The following is a 21,102-nucleotide window of genomic DNA, read 5'->3' on the forward strand; positions in this document are numbered from 1 at the left end:
TTTAAAAAGATTACTAAATTTTAATAAAGTTATGGAAAACATGAAAAAATAAATGTAAAGGAAAAAGTATATTTTAACGTCATTTTCACGTTTTTTTTTTTTTTTTTTTTTGTATGTTTGGTAAAAAAAAAAACTTATAAAGTTCAAATTTTCTAAGCTAATTAAGGATAAGTTTTTCTAAGCTAATTAAGGATAATTTTAACCATTATCTAAGATTTCACGCATATTTTTAATTAAAAAAATTATGTCCAATCCAAAACCGATATTTATAGGGTTTTGGACCGGTCCAAGGTGGTCCGGTCCATTTTTTCGGTCCGGACCGATTGAACACCCCTAATCTACATATGGGAAAATTCAAGTTTATCTTTGAGACATGGAAATATAATCGAAATATATCTCCTCTCAACTATAATATTTTTTATTTTCTAAATAATAAAACTGAAATAGTAAAGTGACACAAAAATAAATACATAAAATTATAAGAGTAGCTTAATTTGGAATGTTAATTTCTGAAGTTAACTTGGGTCTCTCGTATGGTTGTGTCATATCAATTGTATGTTTCAAAAAAGAAAATGTAGAGGGTGTATGCGTACAAGGGGTAAAATTTAGTTGTAACAAAGTACATTCACAATTTCAAACAATTGCTTAAAGATAATTTGATACAGCAAAATAATCTCTTTCCTAAATCAGGCTTCACTGTGACTTTCAAAATTAAAGCAAGAGTATTACAATGAAAATAAATACTAGTATTTTCATGTAGAAAATTTTGTTAATTACTACCTCAAAAAAGAGAGGTTTTGTGAATTACTACCCTAAAAATAAAGTTGTTAATTACTACCCTAAAACTGATTGAATTCAAGTGATTGTTACCCTTAAATCGCCTAATTAGGGGCTAATTAAGAAAAAGGGTAGCAATCACTTGAAGTTTTTTAGGGGTAGTAATTTACGTTTTTGAGGTAGTAATTAACAAAATTTCCTTTCATCTATAGGAACAAAGATAATAGCAAAGGCTAAAAAAAAGCTTAATACTACTACATGCAAAAGATCAAATGATGTTCATCTCATGTTTCTTTTTCAATCCCCTCTTCAGCTCTTCTCATGTGATGTTCCTCTTCAACCAAAAGAAGTTAGCAATTCAATCCTATCCTCGAAGCATCATAAGGTTCTCTACACAAACATGGGCATCTGTGCATTGAGACAAATTAGCATCCTTCACATGTTCAATTTCCATTGTATCCAAATCAATCGAAGCAACCTTCCACTTAGTAGTCTGCACAAACAATTCCTTTAAGCTCATCGAATAACAAATAGGGTATGCCACACCCTCGTAAATACTAGTATTGAGTTTGGCAAATGAAAATAACTTGGTCCAAGATTCAGGTATGCCATACTCTTTCATCACCCACAGATGGGTGTCGCCCCATGACTCATTAACAACAAGACACAAGCTCCCATCAAGTACGCCCACAAACATTCGACCAATTCCAATCGAAACTAAATTAGGAACCGGCAGAGTACTAAAACATTCTTCCCTTAAATTGAAGGTAACAATACTAACACTACGCAGTGGCTCATTAATAAAGCCATCCCAATGGATAGCACCATTAAGAAAGACGCTATCCGTATTATAGCAACCAAGAAAACGAAGATTGTAAGGAACATTAGGAGTAGCCGCCTTTCTCCATGAATCATCCTTCAAGCTATAAACCATAACATCGCTCTCAATAGAGTTCGTCATTGTACTGGTATTCCGATTAATCCTCACACATCTATAGTCCCGAGTGATGCTTTCATAACCGAAAGCAACATTGGACAACTGTAAAGTGTAGGGCGCGCTTATTGGCATATTAGGCAACCATGGGAGTGATTTGTAGGTTTGAGTGGTTGGGTTGTAAATCAACAAGGGCAGGTCAGAAATCTCGAGACAAAGCAACCCATTACATGATCCAACCACACTAACACCGCCTTGATCAAGGCTCTTAAACGGGTAATTAAGCGGATTCGAGTTATCAAATTTGTTGAAATCACTCAAATAAAGAGTTGAGGATTTAAAAATCAAGTGACGATTAGTTTTGGTGGCAAGTGATCGTTTTAAATGAAGGTCGACAAAATCAGAGCTGTTAATCAAATTATACCATGACTTGCACACAATCTTGAATCGTAACAGAGATTTTGCAGGCAATCGTAACAGAATTTCAACAAGTAAATCTACAGGAAAAGGCATTATCGTATATAGCAATTTAAGTTAGGGTTTATGAGAAATTAATTAATCGTGAAATTTAGACAAATCTAGGGTTAAGATGATTTAGAGTAACATATAAATTGGAATTAAGAGATTAGCAGAAAATCTGTAATACGGAGTATAGAATTAAAGGAAGATTTGGATGACAATTTAAGAGAGAGAAGAATTCTACCATGAATTGAAGAGAGAAAGTTGTTGGAGCCGAATAACGCTGCACTCCCCTTCATTCTTGAATCTTGATTGATTTACCCACTCCCAGAAAATTAGACCTGATCAAAGTGCGGGCCGAGCTATGTTTGAGCCAGGCCGAAGCCAAAAAAAATCATTTTTCAGGTCGGGCCATATTTTGGTCTGGAAATTATATGTCCAAATCCGTCAAAAATGATCGGGTTGTGCGGTCTTTTCGGACCATTTATGACCATTCAAAACAATAAACAAAAATTGCATAAAAACACATTTTTAAGCCCGTCTAAAAAAAATCGGGCGAAAATAATCCAACAGGTTGGATGCCGGTGTAGCTAAAATAGTTATACTACGTCTTATAAAATGAACATTTAGTAAAAAAAAATAAAAAAGAATTTAGGAACACATAAAAAAGTGAAAATTTAGTACGTAGTAATAAAATTGAACATGTAAGAAAATGAATATTTAGTAATAAACGGTGAATACGTTAAAAATATGAACTTAGTATGTTAAAAATGAACAATTATCATACAATTATAAAATAAATGGACCATACCTAGTAAAATGAACATTTCAAAAAAAATATATGAACACATTAAATAAAATGAACACGTCAAAAAAAAAAAAAAATTATGCATATTTAATATATAAAATATGAACATGATTTTCATACATTCATATAGGTTCAATTTCATTGTATAAATTCAATATTGAAAAATAAATATAAAATAAATCGTTAACATATTTCAGGACCAATTTTTGGTCGATTTCAGGTCGAGTCAATTGTGGTCTGGTCGTTTCGGGTCGTGTCAAGTTTGTTTCAGGTCACTAATATAAATTCAATTTAAAAAAATAGTTGGTAAAATACTTAACCATTTCACCCTATTCACTTCAGAAATCGAGTCACTTCGGGTCGGGTCAATTGAGGTCGGGTCACTTTAGGTCGGATCAGGTCGGTTCGGGTCAAACAGTTCGAATTAAAATCGGGTCGGTCACATCGAGTTTCGAGTCACTTTGGATCGGGTCAAGTTTGAGTACCAGGTTAATCTCAAGTCAGTACGGGGTCGGGTCAAGTTTCTAGTCATTCGGGTCGGGTCAGGATTGCCAAGTCTACTTACAACTGCTTCAGGGCCGTCGTGAATTGCTTCAAGCTCCAACCGCATATTTTTAACATGCCCTTGACGACATAAATATAGTTGGGGTGGTTGACATTCTAAACGCATCTCCTGCCACTCTTGCCAACGTTGCCGTTCCAGGAAATGTATCCTTGCCTTTGTACTGGGATGATAATGGCAAGTGAACGTGATTTCCGAATTGAACCATTTGATTAAGATAGGACATCAGCGAAAGTGGTTTGGACTACCCGACTGGTGATGTCTTTTAATGAGCACTTGTAAATATTTTGATAAAAGTGTTGTAGACTTGTAGTAACCCAAAAGCAATCCTTGAAGTAGAGGGTGGGGTGTATACAAGGTGTAAGATTTAGTTGTTAGATGCCAACTTCTTTGTTGATCTATCAAAATATGGCCGATTGTAACAAAATACGTTCTCACAATTGCTTAAAAGAAAATGTGATACAGCAGAATCTCTTTCATAAATCAGGCTTCACTATAACACATTCAAAATTAAAGCAGAGTTTCACAATGAAAATAAATATTTATATATATAGGGACAAAGATAATAGCAAAGGCTAAAACAAGCTTAATACTACACAAACATGGGAAAAAGATCAAATGATCTTCATCTCATCTTTCTTTTTCGATCCCCTCTTCTCATGTGATGTTCCTCTTCAACCAAAAACGGTTAGCATTCCTATCCTCATAGCATAAGAAGGTTCTCTACACAAACATGAGCATCTGTGCATCGAGTAGCAACCTCCACAGGGCTAATTTCCATGGTATCCAAATCAATAGAAGCAACCTGCAAATAAGTAGTATGCACAAACAATTCCTTTAAGCTCATTGAATAACAAATAGGGCTCGCCACTTTCTCGTAGAAACTATTGAGCTTGGGAACAGAATATAACTTGGTCCAAGATTCAGGTGTGCCATACTCTTTCATCACCCACAAATGAGTGTCACCACTCAACTCACTAACAGCAAGACACAAGCTCCCATCAAGTACACCCACGAACATATGAACAATTTCCATGGAATCAAAATCAGGAATCGGCATAGTACTAAAACATTCATCCTTTAAATTGAAGACAACAATAGGCAGTGGCTCATTAGCTCCATTCTCAGTGATACCGCCATCCCAATGTATAGCACCATTAAGAAAGACGCTCTTCGTATGATAGTAATCAAGATTGTAATGAACACTAGGAGTAGCCGCCTTTCTCCATGAATCATCCTTCAAGCTATAAACCATAACATCACTCTCATACGAGCCCGTTTCCTCCTTATAATTCCGAATAATCCTAACACATCTATAGTCCCGAGTGCTGCTTTCATAACCGAACCCAAAATTGAACACCGATCCAGTATAACTAAACGGAGCACTTATAGGCAACAATGGGAGTGTTTTGTAGGTTTGAGTTGTTGGATTGTAAATCAAGAGGGGATGTTCAAAATCATAACTCTGCATACAAAGCAACCCATTACATGATCCAACCACACCAACACCGCCATTATCGCAGTTCTTAAACGGGTAATCAAGGGAAATCGGGTTGTCAAATGTGTCGAAATCACCCAAATGAAGAATTGGGGTTTTATAAACAAAATGGAGATTATTTTGGGTGGCAATTGATCGTTTTAAATGGAGATTGACAAAATCAGTGCTGTTAATCAAATTACACCATAATTTGCACACAATCTTGAATCTTAACAGAGATTTTGCAGGCAATCGTAACAGAATATCAATAATTAATTCTACAGGAAAAGACATAATCATGAAAAGCAATTCAAATTAGGGTTTATGAGAAATGAATTAAACACGAAAATTAGACAAATCTAGGGTTTTAATGATTTAAGCTAACATACAAATTCAAATAATCAAATTAGAGGAAAATTAAAAAGGGAAAGAGAATACCAGAAAGTCTGTGATTCAGGATCAAACGAAAAATTAGATCATAATTTAGGAGAGAGAAAGTAGGAGGAAAATGCTCCTCCTCTTTACGTTTTTTGCATCAAAAAAAACAAAGATAGTTAAATTAAAACGATAATTACATTGATTGTTTGGTTTATAAAACATGCGACAGTTTGGCCGAGTGGTCTAAGGCGCCAGATTTAGGCTCTGGTCCGAAAGGGCGTGGGTTCAAATCCCACAGCTGTCATTTTTTATTTTATTTTTTTTTTAAGGTTGTACTAATGTTTTTCGTTAATAGAATTCAAGCTGTCAATTGTTTAACTGTAATATGAAATGAAGGTGATACATCCAATAAATTTATTTGTATAATGTTTTTAATCAATAAGTTTAAATCTTTCTATTGAATTCAATTTATTCGAGTAAACGAAATAATGAAATATATAAATAAAACTGGATACTAATAGACCCTTTAAGACTTTAATAAATTCTACAAGTGAACATACAATTTATGGTACAATATGTACACACTTCAAATTGGTCAAGCTTTAAGCAAGCTAGCAATCTAAGATTCTAAGCACACCACCAACCACTCAACCACCTTCATTGTGACCGATAAATGATACCCTAGTTTGATCATATAAACCCAAATTGCCAAGTGTTAAGGCTCATGATTAATTGGCCTAAATGTCTTCACTCTAACAATCTTTATGGGTCAGGATCTAGTTTGGTGAAAAAAATAAATAAAAAAAAATTAAGAGAAAACTAAGATACGACCAAGCTAAGTTAAAATGTCCATTAATAATACAGAGTAGAATAAATTCCAATGTTATATTGTAATTAAATAAAGGAGTACAAAGTAAGTACTTGGATAATTTCAACCAGATTAATTTTTTTGATTTAATTACCCAAATGCCACTGGATTTGGAGGAAGCTCCAATAAATGTATTTTTACTTGGAGGCAATATTACTGGATTTTTTAATTAGTTTAAACCGGTACAGATTGCTACTGCCTACTATTGTTAGCAACTTCATCCATTTTTACCGAAAATACTACACTTTTAACCCTATCAATATAAAAAAGTTTAATTTTTTTCTCTAATAAGATCAATTAGGGCATGTTCTGATTTACTAAACTGAATTGAGTTGAACTAAATTGAGCTAAACTGATTGGAGCTTAACTGAACTAAACTAAAAAAATTGTTTACAGGAGAAAGAAATTAGAAACTGAATTGATTGAAGCCGAACTGAACTGAAATAATTGAAGCTGAACTGAACTGAAATAATTGAAGCTGAACTGAACTGAACTAATTGAAGCTGAACTGAACTGAACTAATTGAAGCTGAACTGAATGGATCTGAACTGAAATTGCCGAAGAAAACACAACTCCGACTAGGCCGGTTTTTTTTTTTTTAACTAACCCCACTTTGAAACTAGTATTGCTTGGAGCTTCGAAGAGAGAGAGAGAGAGAAAAAATGGCGAGAACGATTCGAAACAAACTCGGATTAACTCAGTCGGTAACTCAAACCAACATTCTAGGGTTCAATTTAGGGCTAAAATCATGCAATAGTAGGAGATTGTTGGAAACCCTAGCATTTGAAGAAGTAAGATCTTCGGATGCAATTGATAAGCCGTCTGATTGTACTGCTTTCATTCTTCACGGCCTTTTGGGTTCCGCAAGAAATTGGCGATCATTTGCTCGCAATCTTTCTTCTTATCTCTCCACTAATTCCTCCTCTGGTAAATTTCTTTGAATTTTTTGCAATTTTTTAGTTAATTTTGTTTAATAGAGAAAAGTTGCAATTTTGTACCCTATAATCTGTATTTTTCTAGTTTTGTTTGGATAATTTCATAGTTGGTAATTTTTTGATGATTTTGTTGAGCCATTTTAAGCCAATTTTTATCAAGAGCTGAATTAGATGATTGTATGTGTAGCTTTTTGAATTATAACAGACGCTCAATTTTCATTTAGAGGGATGGTATGATGATAATTGTTGTTATATGGTGGTGAATACTGAATAGTGCATATAAGGATGACATTTTTCATAACTGAAAAGGCTGATTGATATTGATAGAGTAACATTGAAGATTATTGATTGGTACTTAGGGTGCAAATCATGGCTCAGATTTGTGAGTCATTGTCATACCCCTTCCTATGGCGTTGTTGGCTTATCGGTCACCGGCTTGCTTGGTGTTACATGATTCGTTTATCCCTTAGCAAACTGCAATCGTGAGGGAAAAAAACTACATTATTTGGTATGTCTTAGACTTTTAGTAGCACACTTTTGGGCTAATTTAACAATGTAGGTAGTGTATTGCCTTCCCCCGGCACTCAATCTCAACCAACGATTTAGCAATACTAGGCTCGCTAGATAGGCAGTGTCTGGTTTCTGTGATGAGGATTGGTGAGACTGAGGCCCTGTGTGGATCTCTGGCTTGGTTGTATTGGATCTTCTGATTTTTTTTTTTTTTCCATTAATGTAGGGCCTTACTTTTCATTTCTGAAACAAAAGATATACTATTTCCGAACTCTGATCTTGAGTCTAGAGTTCTAGACAAATTTTTGTAAGTTGTAAGGTCATTCGTGAAAAAGAAGGAATATATGTACGTAGTGAAGCAATGATGTGCAACAAACCCTATGGTCCATAAGTCCTAATTCTTGTTCATTCTCTATACAACTTATTGCAATGAAGTGGAGAATTGTATGATCTTAGCTTTATCATTTTGTAGAATGGAGATTGGTGCTTGTTGACTTAAGGAATCATGGGAATTCAGCTGCGGTGCAAGCTCTTCGCCCACCACATGACCTGGACAATGCTGCTGCCGATTTGGCTAATCTAGTGAAATCTCAAGGTTGGGATTGGCCTGATATTGTAATAGGGCATTCCTTGGGTGGCAAGGTTGCATTGCAGTTTGCTCAGGGTGGGTCTAGTGGAGATTATGGTGATTCCATAACATTGCCAAAACAGGTATGAATTTGTTACCGCCATTTAATTAATGAATCACTAGGAGGAGTTCTTGGATTTTATAACCGAAGCAATTGCTTCTTAGTTTGTAATAATAAACCTAGGATGGTCTAATTGTCATCAGTTTGTGAGATTATATATGCATTGTGCATTAATTTTTTATGCACCCCTTGCTTCTATAGTACAACTTATTCTAAATACTTTGTAGCATAAGCTTTGAAGTTTGAACAATGTTTGCTGCGATACAAAATACTGTATTATTTTGTTGTGTGAATATTGCTGGGTAAAAGTGATGAACATCATCAGCAGCCGTTCACCTGTCAGCTGATTGTGACATTGACTATTGCAGTTTTAAGTCTTTTAATCATTCTTGTTGACTTAATAGATTTCAATTTTGCTGCGTCACATGTGATAGATGGTACTCTATGTGTCCCTATTTGTTTTTGTCCCATTGCAACATTGTGAGTCAACTTCTCTATTACTTTGACCTCAAATCATCAATATAAAAAATATATTTTTATGTGGGATCTTGTTGGATTGTTCTTAATGTAGATTATAATATCTCATTTTTATAACTTTTTGCATTAACGGAGTTGGAGATATTTACATTTTAAGACATGTCTTGAAGATCTTGAAAAGTCAAATGGGGTAAACAAATAGGGGTAGAGGAAGTATTTTCATAGGCCATGATATTGTGCTCCTGAATAAATTTGATTTTTACTTCTGTGTCATCATGACTTTTGTCTTGTATGCTATACTGACGTAGACTTAAATATTAGATCATTCTGTGATACATTTACCTTCTGATTGTATTTCATTATGATGATTGGGTATCTTTTGATCGTCATATTAGCTTGCACGTTTCTGGCCTGCTCTTTACTTTTCAGCTTTATGAATGTATGTTGCTTTAGCTTCTATTTACATGATGCAGAACAGTTATGGGTACTGGATTCGGTGCCCGGAGTTGTGAATCCTGAAGACAGTAGTGGAGAAGTAGAGAAAGTATTGGAGACCTTGCAAAGTCTTCCTTCACAAATCCCTTCTAGAAAGTGAGGACACTTGAATCTTTCTTGTCAGGATCTTTTATTTTTAAACTTTTTATTAATGCGAAATAGCTCATGTCCTTGGCTAGTTAACCCTCTTAATTATGTTCGCTTTGTTGTAAGATAATTATCGTTATATCATGATATCATCACACAAAAATACATCACTTGCAGAAAAAACAAATGAGCTTTCCTCTTTTATTATCATTAGACTTCAATTGTTCATCTTGATTCCTAAACTTGTTTGGTGGCTATTGAATTTTTTAAGGCCAACAAACATGGTGAGTGCCGTGCTGCCAAAGTAAGAGCTGAGGGGTTGACATTGTATCCCAGAAATTATCCTGCTAACTTTGTTGTACTAAGTCTACTAACCAAACATCTGACTCAGTTTTTTAGCTTTTAGAACAATCAAGTCATTCATATTGATAAAGTGAGAAACCTATTCATATTTTTTCTCTGCTCCCTATTCTCCCAATTAGAATGCAAATTATATTTTCCACAAAGGGATGCCTTAAGCAATTTAGTAATAAGGCTTGGAGCTGATATATGGTGCACAAGGAGTTGTAGTACCCAATATCAGCTCAGTAAAGAGGCCTACTGGTTGGCTGAAACAAGAGATCCTGCTTAGGTATTGTCGTGTCTAGAAATTGATCCATCGCTTATTTACATTGAACCACTTATTTTGCTCATTGTGCTTGAAAATTTATTTATTTTTCTTATATAACCATCATGGGATTGTGTTATGATCTTCTGCAGATGGCTTGTAGAACACATGATAAAGCTGGGGTTTTCAAAGTCATTGTCGGAGTGGCTTGGCACAAACCTAAAGAAATCTAATGACCATGAGACATGGGCATTCAACCTCGAAGGTGCATTTCAAATGTTCAATTCTTACAGGTCTGCTTCATTTTATTCTATTTTCACCCTTGCCCATATTGTCTGCATTTGTATATGCTTAGTTTCTCTTCTCATTGACCTTGTGCACGATTGTGGCTCTTACTAAATATCAGGGAGAAGGACTACTGGCCTCTCCTAGAGAACCCTCCGAGAGGAATGGAAATTTCAATTGTACAAGCTGAGAACAGTGATAGATGGGATACATATGTTATACAGAGGCTTGAATCTCTTACCAGGAAGGAACGAGATGTATCTGAGGGGAAATTTTCTCTTCATGTTCTTCCTAAAGCTGGGCATTGGGTTCATGTAGATAATCCAAAGGGACTCTTGGAGATTGTTGCTCCCAGGATTGCTTCGCTGAAATAAGGCTATATGGAGGATAAAGAAAGTTCTTGGTGTCTTCTACAATAATGTATCGGTAGATATTCTGGTTTAAATTATTTCTGCCATCCAGTCTTTTCCAAATAACTGCAAAGGTGTGCATGATACAAAATAATTACATAACTATCAGTTGTCGTGTGTAATGAAGCTTTTCGTTGATTTGTCAACAATAATACTTGTATTTAATTAATTGCTGTGTAGTGGGTTCTACGCTGTGCATTGTAAAATTGACTGGTTTAGAGAAATTTCTAGCATTTAAGCAAACAAATTCGACATTCATTTCATTAATCAATATACTTTTCTGATGATGGGTACAGAATTGATGAATGCATATATTGCCGGGCAATGCTTGAGGTACATTGTTTCTGTTTACGTCCTTTAAATATGGTACAACAGTATTGATGATTGTTATTAGTTCGATTGAGGAGCCTCGGTGGGGATTAGGAATAATGTTTCTGGTGAGGATTTATATGTTGATGATGGTGGTGGTGGTGATGATGGTGATATAGATGATCTCCATGATGACCATGATGATGACTTTCATCGGGACGGGGAGTTGCTACTGCAAACTGTATTGGAAATTGAGCAGCCTCCATCGGGTCCAAGACATGATAGTGAAGTCTATTGTGGTGATCTTCATAAGGACCTCGAGCTTTTACAAGTGTCTCTGTTGAAATTTGAGCATTGGGGATATGGAGATGGTTATGACCCCTCTTATGGTGGTGATGATGATGATGATGACGGCGATGGTGGTGGTGACGATAAAAATTTGCCTTCATTGGGTAATACTCCGAAGCCTTATCTTCTTCATGGTAGACATGATGGCGACGACCATGTAGGTAACGTTGCTTCTCACTGAGACTGCGATGAAGCCATCCTGAAGCTGATTCTGGACTTGAGGTCATTTCAAGATTCGGATTCACTGAATTCAACTTCAAGGGATAAGCTTCCTGTGTATCAAGTCCAATATTACAGTAAGATTGAATATACAAAACTACAAGTAACTTCAAAAACTTTTGTTATACTCCCTAGTACGCTGCTAACTCATTTAACAACGCCTACTGAATAATTACAAAGTATATGTTACCTTTGAGTTTGAGTTGACATCCTGCTGATCAATAAGATTATCGGATAATACTTGATAAAACAATGTGAAACAAAGTAGAAATGAAAACATGTTAATTTTCATCATCATTGTTTTATACTCAGCGTACTTCAGAACTTGCAGAAAATTTTCTAGAATTAGTTATGTGTATTTGGTGTTGATGAGTCAATTTGAATTCTGTTTAGTAGCATTTATCTACCCAAATTGACATGCTGTAGGTATAAAATTGGTGATCTAATTGGTAAGATTAGAGACTTTTTCTCAAAAAGGATGTTAGGTTAAAATCATTTCGACTAGATGTGATCTAAGATTTAGCTTGAAAATATTGGAAATTTTTCAGCTCCATAAAATTTAGGAAGTTCTTATATGTTTGTTAAGTATCGGATAGGATCTTGTGTTGTGCAAAAAGCGTAAATACAGATTTTTGTTGAAGGTATATCATGCATTTGTGTATTATACATGCACTACAAAGTTTTGATGACCTTTACAATTACTTGTATTTCTTTTCGTACTCTTGAGGTATATATTTCATACTCTGTACATGACATCCATATCGTGTATTTCTTTAGGTTGAACATTAGTCGCTAATTTATCAAAGGGACCTTTACAAGACCTCTGAGTTCACGAAACACTAACGAGGATGTAAGGATTCAAGTAGTATGTGATAACAACTACACGCGGTCAATGCAGTCAATCAACCAATTATTAGGGTGACATAGTTGTAGTACATTATCAACAAACACCTAGAGACTAGGGAATGAATCAATGAGATGCAAAGAGTGCACACGAGCGAAGAGTGCACACCTTCTTCATCCTTGAAGATAGGACATGGTTTTTTGCTGTTCGGTTCTTCCACCTTAAACATAACCAATTTTATCATTTACTGTTTTGAGAATCACATTGCTATTTGCTACAACACAGTTAAACATAGTTCCTAGTCCAAAACACTTTGGGTCATTTAACTCCCTTTCAGATACCTAGCAAATACCACAATATGATATAAACTTTGAAGGCCTAAATAGCCCTTCCCTTGCAAGAACTTTTGATGAGCAACCAAACAAATCCAACTGTAATAAGCAAGATTAATTATGAAGCTTACTAAACGTGTTACGTGTGTAATGGCAAACTAGCTTTGGAAGTTTGGACAGGAAGCAGGAGTCAAGTACAAAATAAAAAGATAATCAGTTAAATCAAGTCAATATGCTAAAGAACCAATGACAACAGAGTGTAGCAACACACTATCATATGATCCAATAACTATAAAGTTATGTATTCAACCACCATCAAAATTTCATCTCTTAAACAAAACTCCATAATAATGCTTAATGCAATCTCAAACTACAAGAAGTTCGACTTCAAAAATGAAAACCAAAGGCTTCAACAGTAACTAGACTAACAAAGCCATAGTAATAAAGACCATATGACCAGTGTTGGAGAACACGATAATTCACAGCCTCCTTCCCCTTCTTCCTCCCTTTCTGCGGGTACTGTCTGTTGGGATGGGAGTCACATCCTCTGTAATGCAGAAAAGTGCATCAGTACAAGGGTCGTAAAATAAAAAAAAAAAGGAGGTTTTAACTCACAAAAGAGAATCACAAGCAAAAACACATGATTAAGGGCTAAAAGATCTCACAAAGCAACTAGAAATTCAATATCTTAGGCTGCGAGATTGTAGAAAATACTACGTAATAACTACTTCAGGAAATTATAGCGCAATTATGCTCAACCATTCTATAATCCCCTAAGATTTTATCCAGATATAAAATTAAGAGTACAATAGATGTGTTAAACTATAAAAACAACAAAAAAAACAGGTGTAAGAACCATACCAATACGTCCAATTTTCATGCCTGAACGGGCAAGAGCTCTGAGGGCAGACTGAGCACCAGGTCCAGGAGTCTTGGTCTTGTTTCCTCCAGTAGCACGGAGCTTAATGTGGAGAGCAGTGATGCCAAGTTCCTGTAATTCAGAGCACAAAATCAAGACATAAACAAACATTCAAATGGGAAGTTCATTGTCCTGTCTTGTCATCAATATTACATTAATATTACCTTGCATCGTTGTGAAACATCTTGGGCTGCAAGCATAGCAGCATATGGAGAAGATTCATCTCTGTCAGCCTTGACCTTCATTCCACCTGGATCATCCAGAGCACACAATCAATTTAAAGCAAAACCAACAGAAAACATTAGAAAAGAATGGCAATTAAAGGACGCAAACAAACTCAGTACTTGACATGAATATTTTAACTGGCAAACCATCTCATGTAAGTCCAAATAGTAGACTATCTTACAAAGGGTATCGGCGTAACACTAAGTCTAAGGGTCAAACAATTCTTGTTCAAATATCAGGAAAGTCTAAGACAAACTACAAAACAATGTTCTGTTGTTGCAAGAAATTGAGTTTAACTTGTAGATTATAGAGACACAAATCATGTAACGACATCTACCATCAGATGATGCTACAAATAAAAGATTAAAAGGAGATTACATTTACCCTAAACTAAGCTTATCATAATTTTATATCAAATCAGGTAGCAATAACCTCATATTTCATTACTTCTAAAATTGCCACATAAAAGATAAAACTTTGCTTACACAATATACTCTGAGCAAGTTAAAAAGGGATTCTTTGACAGGTACATTTACACTATCTACAAATCAGGTTCTCAAAAATCAAAACATGATGCATTTCATACATATAACAATTGATCATACTCCAATAAAAAGGAAGAACAAAGCATAAATTAGAATCATCAATACAAATCATTCAAATGCAAATTGAGCACCAAAAAATCATAACCCTTAAACAAAGTTCAACAAACACTGACTAACAAAACCCTGAAAAAATCAAATATTTTACCTGTAATACGAACAAGGGTTTCTCTGCCAGACAAATCAGTGACGTGCTGCAATTTCAACAGAAAATCAAAATCAATAAATAACCCAATCCGAAAAAAAAAATCAAATTAAACCCAAAAAAAACAGCGAAATTACAAACTTACAATGAAGGTATCATTGAAAGAGGCGAAAATGTGAGCAACACCAAAAACATGCTCTCCCTCTCTAACAGCAGGGCCAAGAGTGACGGTCTCAACCTTAGGCTCTTTGGTCTTTCTCTTCGACTAAAATCACCACCATTATCATCGCAAAAAACAGAAATAAAAATCAAACAATCAGATCTTCGAATTCGGAAAAACAACAAGAACATAAATTTACAGAAATTGGAGAAGAGAGGAAGAAGAAGGAGAAGCTTACCATGGTTGCAGAAGACGGAAGAGAGAGAAAGAGAGGAAATTAGGGTTTTCGCGGAAATGAGGTGAAGTTGTGAGAGAGAAGAAGACTGAAGTAGAGGAGGAGGTCGATGGCAAATCTTAAATAGCTAGGGTTTTGTGTTTATTGGGTTCATTTTTATTGCCCTCTTTTAATTTATTGGGCTTCATCATTTCGTTTTGGGCTTGCTTTTTTTATGGCCTGCGCATTTCGTTTCTTAAGTCGTGTGGTCCGGATCCGGTCAATGTAGTCTCCAAGTCGGGCAAAATTGCATATGGGTAGATCAGGTTGATTCAATGAGGTCAGATCAGGTCGGGTCAGATCTATTTTAAACTTGAGTTACGCTGAATTATTAGGTCATGCGAGCCAAAATCTATATCAATTATTTATTGACAGTTTGATCGGTTTCGAATCGAGTCGGCCGGACATATGGTTTGAATTGAGTTTGACTGGTTCAATCGTGTTGGGTCGAATTTGATTTGGGACACGTCAAGTCAATTGGTTTTTAAGGCACCATTTACTCTTCTAGTGTGTGCATTGTTGAGGCAAGTTTGGGGACGGGTTGAAGGCTAGAATTGAACTTGTTTGGCCAATTGACCATATTGGTATATAAGTTAACACCCTTATGACATATTGGTATATAAATTATTGCCGGCGACATCATATCATATAACTAATATATAAAGCTAAACTTTTAGTCAGGTCACGAGACAGCGACACTTGGCGTTCTAACTTTTCGTCAAGTGTTGCGCCATGTTGGATAGATATAAATAAACTTTATAAGATAAAATTGTTAGTTTAGAGTTTTATTTTCTATAAAATACTAATGTTTCATATGTACAAATTGAATTACAATTTTATTCAAAAAAATTATTATATTATAATTCTAAAAAATTATCATATAAATTTATTTTTTATATCATAATATTTTTTGGAGCGAAGGGAGTAATTTAAGGCGTAAATCATCAATTTACATATACTAATCGGTTAAAATAATATACTTCACAATCTAATAGAATTTTATTACTGTGTAGGCTTGTCAATCAGGGTCCGGTCATGAGCCATCTTGAATTAGGTCACTTCAGGTTACGAGTCAAGAAATGTTCAACCCTTTCTCAAAGTTTTGGGTTTCGGTTCAATCCAACGAGCTTTGAACATTTATTTAATTTTATTTTATTTTTTTGCTAATTTTTTATTTTTTTAAATGTATTAAATCAAACATTTCCACCAACATTGTTATTAGTCATTACATGTCTGCTAGATAGCAAATCATCACACACACAAAAAAAAAAAAAAAAAAAAAAAAAAACAAAAACAAAACAAAACAATGCATGTAATTTTGTATCAATGATATATTTTAAAATTTAATAAATAGATTTAAATTTATCTTAAAATTCAATAAACAACCCGGGCATCGCACGGGGCACAATACTAGTATTGGTATAAAAATTAACATGTGGCGACATATTGGTATATAAATTAACAAGTTGTGACATTTACCCCTATTTTTTCTTCGGATGAAAGAGTGTGTTGTATACTTCAAAATTTTGTTTTAATTACTTTTGCAATCTTATTTATTATCATAATATACTTATTCAGCACCAAATAAATAATTTTTCCCTCTTCCCTTCCAATAAAATAACTTTGATAAATCAATCAAACGATAAAACCCCAAAGAACTAATAAACAATAGACAAAATCTCAATATTAGTTATTTAATTTCAAAACCAATTAATAGTAGACGCTAACTTTCATTATTACTTCATTTGTATTATACCCACAACTTTGTAAATCAACAATATAATAAGAAAAAATATATATATGAGTGTTTTTTTTTTTTAAAAAAAAAGAAGAAGAATCTAACCTTGTGATGCTTCAATGACCAACGACTCCAACGCCCTCAATACATTCAAGCTTATATCCCTTTGCTCAAGCTTTCCTATTCGTTTTCCCCTAGCTTCTTTCTCATCACTTTTGGGCTTTCAACTTTTTTTTTTTTTTTGGATTTTTACTTCATAATTTTTTTAAATTAATATAAAACGTAGAGAAAAGTACAAAAAACAAAATGTCAAATAAAAGTTATTAGCACTAAAATTAAGCACGTGTATCATACGCATATCCTCCGACGAGAAAATAGGGGTAAATGTCGCAATTTGTTGACTTATATACCAATATGTCACCACATGTTAATTTTTATACCAATATGTCGCCGGCAATAACTTTTATACCAATCTGCCATAAGGGTGTTAACTTTTATACCAATATGGTCAATTGGTCGAACTTGTTTTGCTTAAAAATTGTTAGTTAAGGGCTTGTTTGGCATCAGTTTTGGTTTTCAGTTTCTTTTTTTTTTAAAACCAAAAACAGTTTCCTGTTTTTTTTTTAAAAACCAAAAATAGGAAACAAGAAAAAAAGTGTTTTCACTTTTATGTTGTCAGTTTTCATAATTTTCATAATTTTAATAAATTATCATAATTTTAATAAATTTATATAATTTTTGATTCATTATGAGACTCATATCATATACTTTTAGAAAACAAAAAACCAAAAAAGAGAAAACCACAGCAATGCTAAACGAATCTTAAATTGTTTTGTAATTAATATTTCAAAATTATAGCAAATGTTTCTTTTATTAAGGGGAATTTAATTAAATTTGTTTTTAGTTTTTAGTTTTGTTGGAATGGGTTGTCAATTGTTATTATTATGTCATTGTTATTGAGGTTCATGGAGGTTAATTAATCAAGAAACTCATGTTAGTTGATGACTTTTGAAAATCAATAATGAAGGTTGAGATTATTCTACTATCCTTATTTACAATATAAAGGTTTTATAAAAGTTATAAGTAGTGAATTTATTTTAGATTGTCCAATTTTTGTAACTGTATCAATAATTACATAAGATTCATTTGTGGTAATCCTTGTTTAAAAGGAGTTGCATGGTGTAAGCAACGAGTTTTATTTGTTTAAATTTCTGAGTTTAGTAAAATATATTTAAAAAAAAAAAAAAAAATAAATAAATAAAAAATAACAGTGTATAAAAATATAAGTTGATTATAGCAGTACACTAAGTTATAAACATGGCGAGTAATTTAACAAAGTTTTCCTTGGTAAACATGGGTTTTTGCTTGTGGTTCTCTTTTGAAAATTTGTCTTTATTAACTAGATTGTTATGAGTGTTGAATGAGAATATGTTTCTAATTTACCATTGAGTTTATGTGTTGTGTCTTTGAATGAACTTTATTAAATTGAATTATTTTAAAAAATGAAATTTTATTTACTTTTCAAAGTGAAAATGATTTTGTTCCAGTTATGTGTAAATGTGTAATGAGTTTAGGTATACAAAAATATGAATAAAAAGTTTGATTTATTTACTTGTGAACTATTAGAAATGTTCATTTTGATAAGTAACAATTTTTTGAGATATTACGATCTAAGTTTTGTAATTTGTCCAAAGGAGACGCTATTAATTACCACATTTACAAACAACGTTATAAGTAGAAAATAAAAAGTGGGTTGACGGACCTCTAATTCAAAGTCAAAAGGAAGTTATTACAAATCCATCTCTAGTCGTGTTCTCTCCCTCGATTAACATTAATTGTGTATTTAACTCATGAAAAAAGAAAAAGTGATATTTTGCAAACTATTAGGAGTCATTTTGTTGAAAGTATTCAGCAAATGGTAAGGAATCAAATGTCATTATTCCCTTTAGTGTTGTTTGTTAGCCCTTTGTTCACATTTCCTTTACCCTCCTCATTAACCCAAAGTGTTCCAAGTTGATTTATTAATTCTTACCCTTCTAGGGATTCTAATTCCTTTTCCTTATTAGCAAACACTGCACCGCCATACCACCACCAGTTCACCAACCTCTTGCCTTACCCCCACCACCAAATAACCCAGCCACCCCACCAACTCCTCCCCCCCCCCCCCAAACCCCTCGCCCCTCCCCTCCCTCTCAAACCACATCCTCTCCCCCCCCCCCCAAAAAAAAAAAAAATTCCCTATAAATCCCCCCTTTACCCCTGAAACCCCTAAACCCCCAACCGCTCATCCCTACTTTGAATTCTTATCGGTTAATTGTTGATTCATTGTGTTTGATAATTTAAGTACATTTTACTCGTGAAATTCCTATAAAATTATCAAGTGTGTGTTCAAACTAGTGTAAGATATGATTTTTTATTATTTGAGCAAAAATTTGTTTGAAAATCAAAGACAATTTAATTAAACAATATTTTTAGCCACTCAGAGTATCATTATTGGTAAATTAATTGCCACATTAGCATGTCATATTTCATAGGTTGTGTCCCAATAGTTTATTTTTAGCTCGTTATAAGAAGACCTTCACTTTCTCAATTAACTTTTTAAATTTTGTTTTATTAATATATCAATCATCCATATGAATAATAAATAAATTATGGTCAAATCAATAATTATTGAAATTGCTCTTTAAAGTAAATCCGGTGTGATACTTTGTACTCAATATCCTGACCTTTGTTATATAACCTGTCATATTGGGGTCATAATTTATTAATGGTTTTGTATGTATAATAATATATATGAAGGCGCAATTTGGATCAAACCTATATTTTGCCTATGGAGATTTGTTGAGTGGCAATTATTTGAATTAAGCTGCATTTCAAGAATTTATTGTTTGTGATATCTTAGGTTAATCTAAGAGTTCTGAAATATGTAGTTTTTTAATGAACTATATTATGAGATAAGTGTAGTTATTTAGTGTTAAGAGTTCTTAGTTAACATGTTTAAATCGGGCTATTGTGATGTTCTCTAAACACATCAAGAAGTAATTGTGAGTCACTAGCTCACTGCAAAAACAATATGAGTATTCAATGGGTAAAGTATTATTGAGATAAGTACATAGAATTCCTTAAGGAGGCGTTTGGTTCGCAAAGCGGTATAGGTTTTGGAATCAGGATTATGGTTAAGGCAGTATCGGGTTGTAACTTGATACTTAATACCATGTGTTTGGTTCAATTATGGAATAAAATATCATGTATTTGATACCTAAGGAAATGGAATGAGCCAAACCCACATCCCCCCAAGGTTTCTAAACCTTATGCTCATGGGTTTGAGGTATGAGTTTAAAAATCATATTTTTGACAACCAAACATATGCTATGGGTTTTGGTCATTCTAAACCCATACCCCATACATATAATCCACTAACCAAACGCCCCCTAAGTCATTAGATCATCTTCAATAGTGAGACTTAAGTGAGTATTTTTAGGAGAGAAAGAGTATTTTTTACAATGTATATACCAGTAAGTTGGTATCTAAACTTAGTAGCTCCAAAAGATAGTTGCTAAGTTTAGATACTCAACTTTGAGTCTCATTTGACAAAAAGTATGGGTCACTTGTCAATATTCTAATATATTTTGTAATTTATTTAAGTTTTACTTTTTTTTTTAATTATTATTTAATGTTACAATATTTGATATTAAAAAAAGAAATGGATTTAGTGGACCATAAATTGAAAGTTTTGTATATTTTAGAGAGTCTTACCATTAGGATTTTAGACTTCACATGAATTGCTAAATTCAGAAGTGAGTATAATATTACCATTGGAGGTAAATAACAACTCATTTTGTATTTTAATACTCAAACTTAAATCTCACAATTGGAAATCTTTATCTTTAGTAATAAAAGAAAAAAACTTTGTGATAAATGTAACCCATCTTTATTCAACTTATTTAAGTATGAGTACCTTAATTTTTCTTTCAAAATATAAAAGTTATGTTCAAAACAAGCTTTATCATGTTACATGTGATTTTCAATCTTTTATGTCTTTCATAAATTCTTATATGTGGCTGTGGACTGTGGTGAGCCATTAGGGTTACTTCGTTAATGTTACGCGGGTTACTCGATAAATGTTATAAAAATTAATTCGTCAATATTATAGGAAAATGTATTATGAGTAAATTCATTAGTAATACGAATACAAAATTATTTCGTTTATATATTTTTTTCATTAGGAA

At 33.5% G+C, this 21,102-nt stretch overlaps 3 protein-coding genes and 1 non-coding gene across 4 annotated transcripts; 2 read left to right on the forward strand and 2 right to left on the reverse strand.

Annotated features, from left to right (window-relative positions):
- Positions 1–1,279: 1,279 nt before the first annotated feature.
- Positions 1,280–2,382, reverse strand: LOC145621401 (F-box protein CPR1-like; the record flags this gene model as incomplete). Its single annotated transcript, XM_081676141.1, has 1 exon — positions 1,280–2,382. A coding segment is annotated over exon 1 (945 nt), but the record flags the coding sequence as incomplete, so codon positions are not given.
- Positions 2,383–5,619: 3,237 nt separating this feature from the next.
- TRNAL-UAG (transfer RNA leucine (anticodon UAG)) lies at positions 5,620–5,699 on the forward strand. Its single transcript has one exon. It is a non-coding gene; the product is annotated as a tRNA-Leu (tRNA).
- A 1,183-nt stretch (positions 5,700–6,882) lies between these two features.
- Positions 6,883–11,045, forward strand: LOC145610866 (uncharacterized). The gene is made up of 5 exons (XM_081666138.1): positions 6,883–7,190; positions 8,181–8,419; positions 9,353–9,465; positions 10,216–10,356; positions 10,470–11,045. The coding sequence occupies exons 1-5, from the start codon at positions 6,926–6,928 to the stop codon at positions 10,720–10,722; spliced, it is 1,011 nt and encodes a 336-aa protein (XP_081522264.1). The 5' UTR covers positions 6,883–6,925; the 3' UTR covers positions 10,723–11,045.
- Positions 11,046–13,068: 2,023 nt separating this feature from the next.
- On the reverse strand, positions 13,069–15,242 carry LOC145623746 (small ribosomal subunit protein uS11y). Its single transcript, XM_081676610.1, has 6 exons — positions 15,100–15,242; positions 14,847–14,966; positions 14,705–14,750; positions 13,894–13,979; positions 13,672–13,801; positions 13,069–13,357 (listed from the first exon to the last, which is right to left on the reverse strand). The coding sequence occupies exons 1-6, from the start codon at positions 15,100–15,102 to the stop codon at positions 13,290–13,292; spliced, it is 453 nt and encodes a 150-aa protein (XP_081532736.1). The 5' UTR covers positions 15,103–15,242; the 3' UTR covers positions 13,069–13,289.
- Positions 15,243–21,102: the final 5,860 nt, after the last annotated feature.

The sequence above is a fragment of the Chenopodium album genome, chromosome 3, assembly GCF_948465745.1.
Source record: "Chenopodium album chromosome 3, dcCheAlbu1.1, whole genome shotgun sequence".
Lineage (NCBI taxonomy): Eukaryota > Viridiplantae > Streptophyta > Magnoliopsida > Caryophyllales > Amaranthaceae > Chenopodium > Chenopodium album.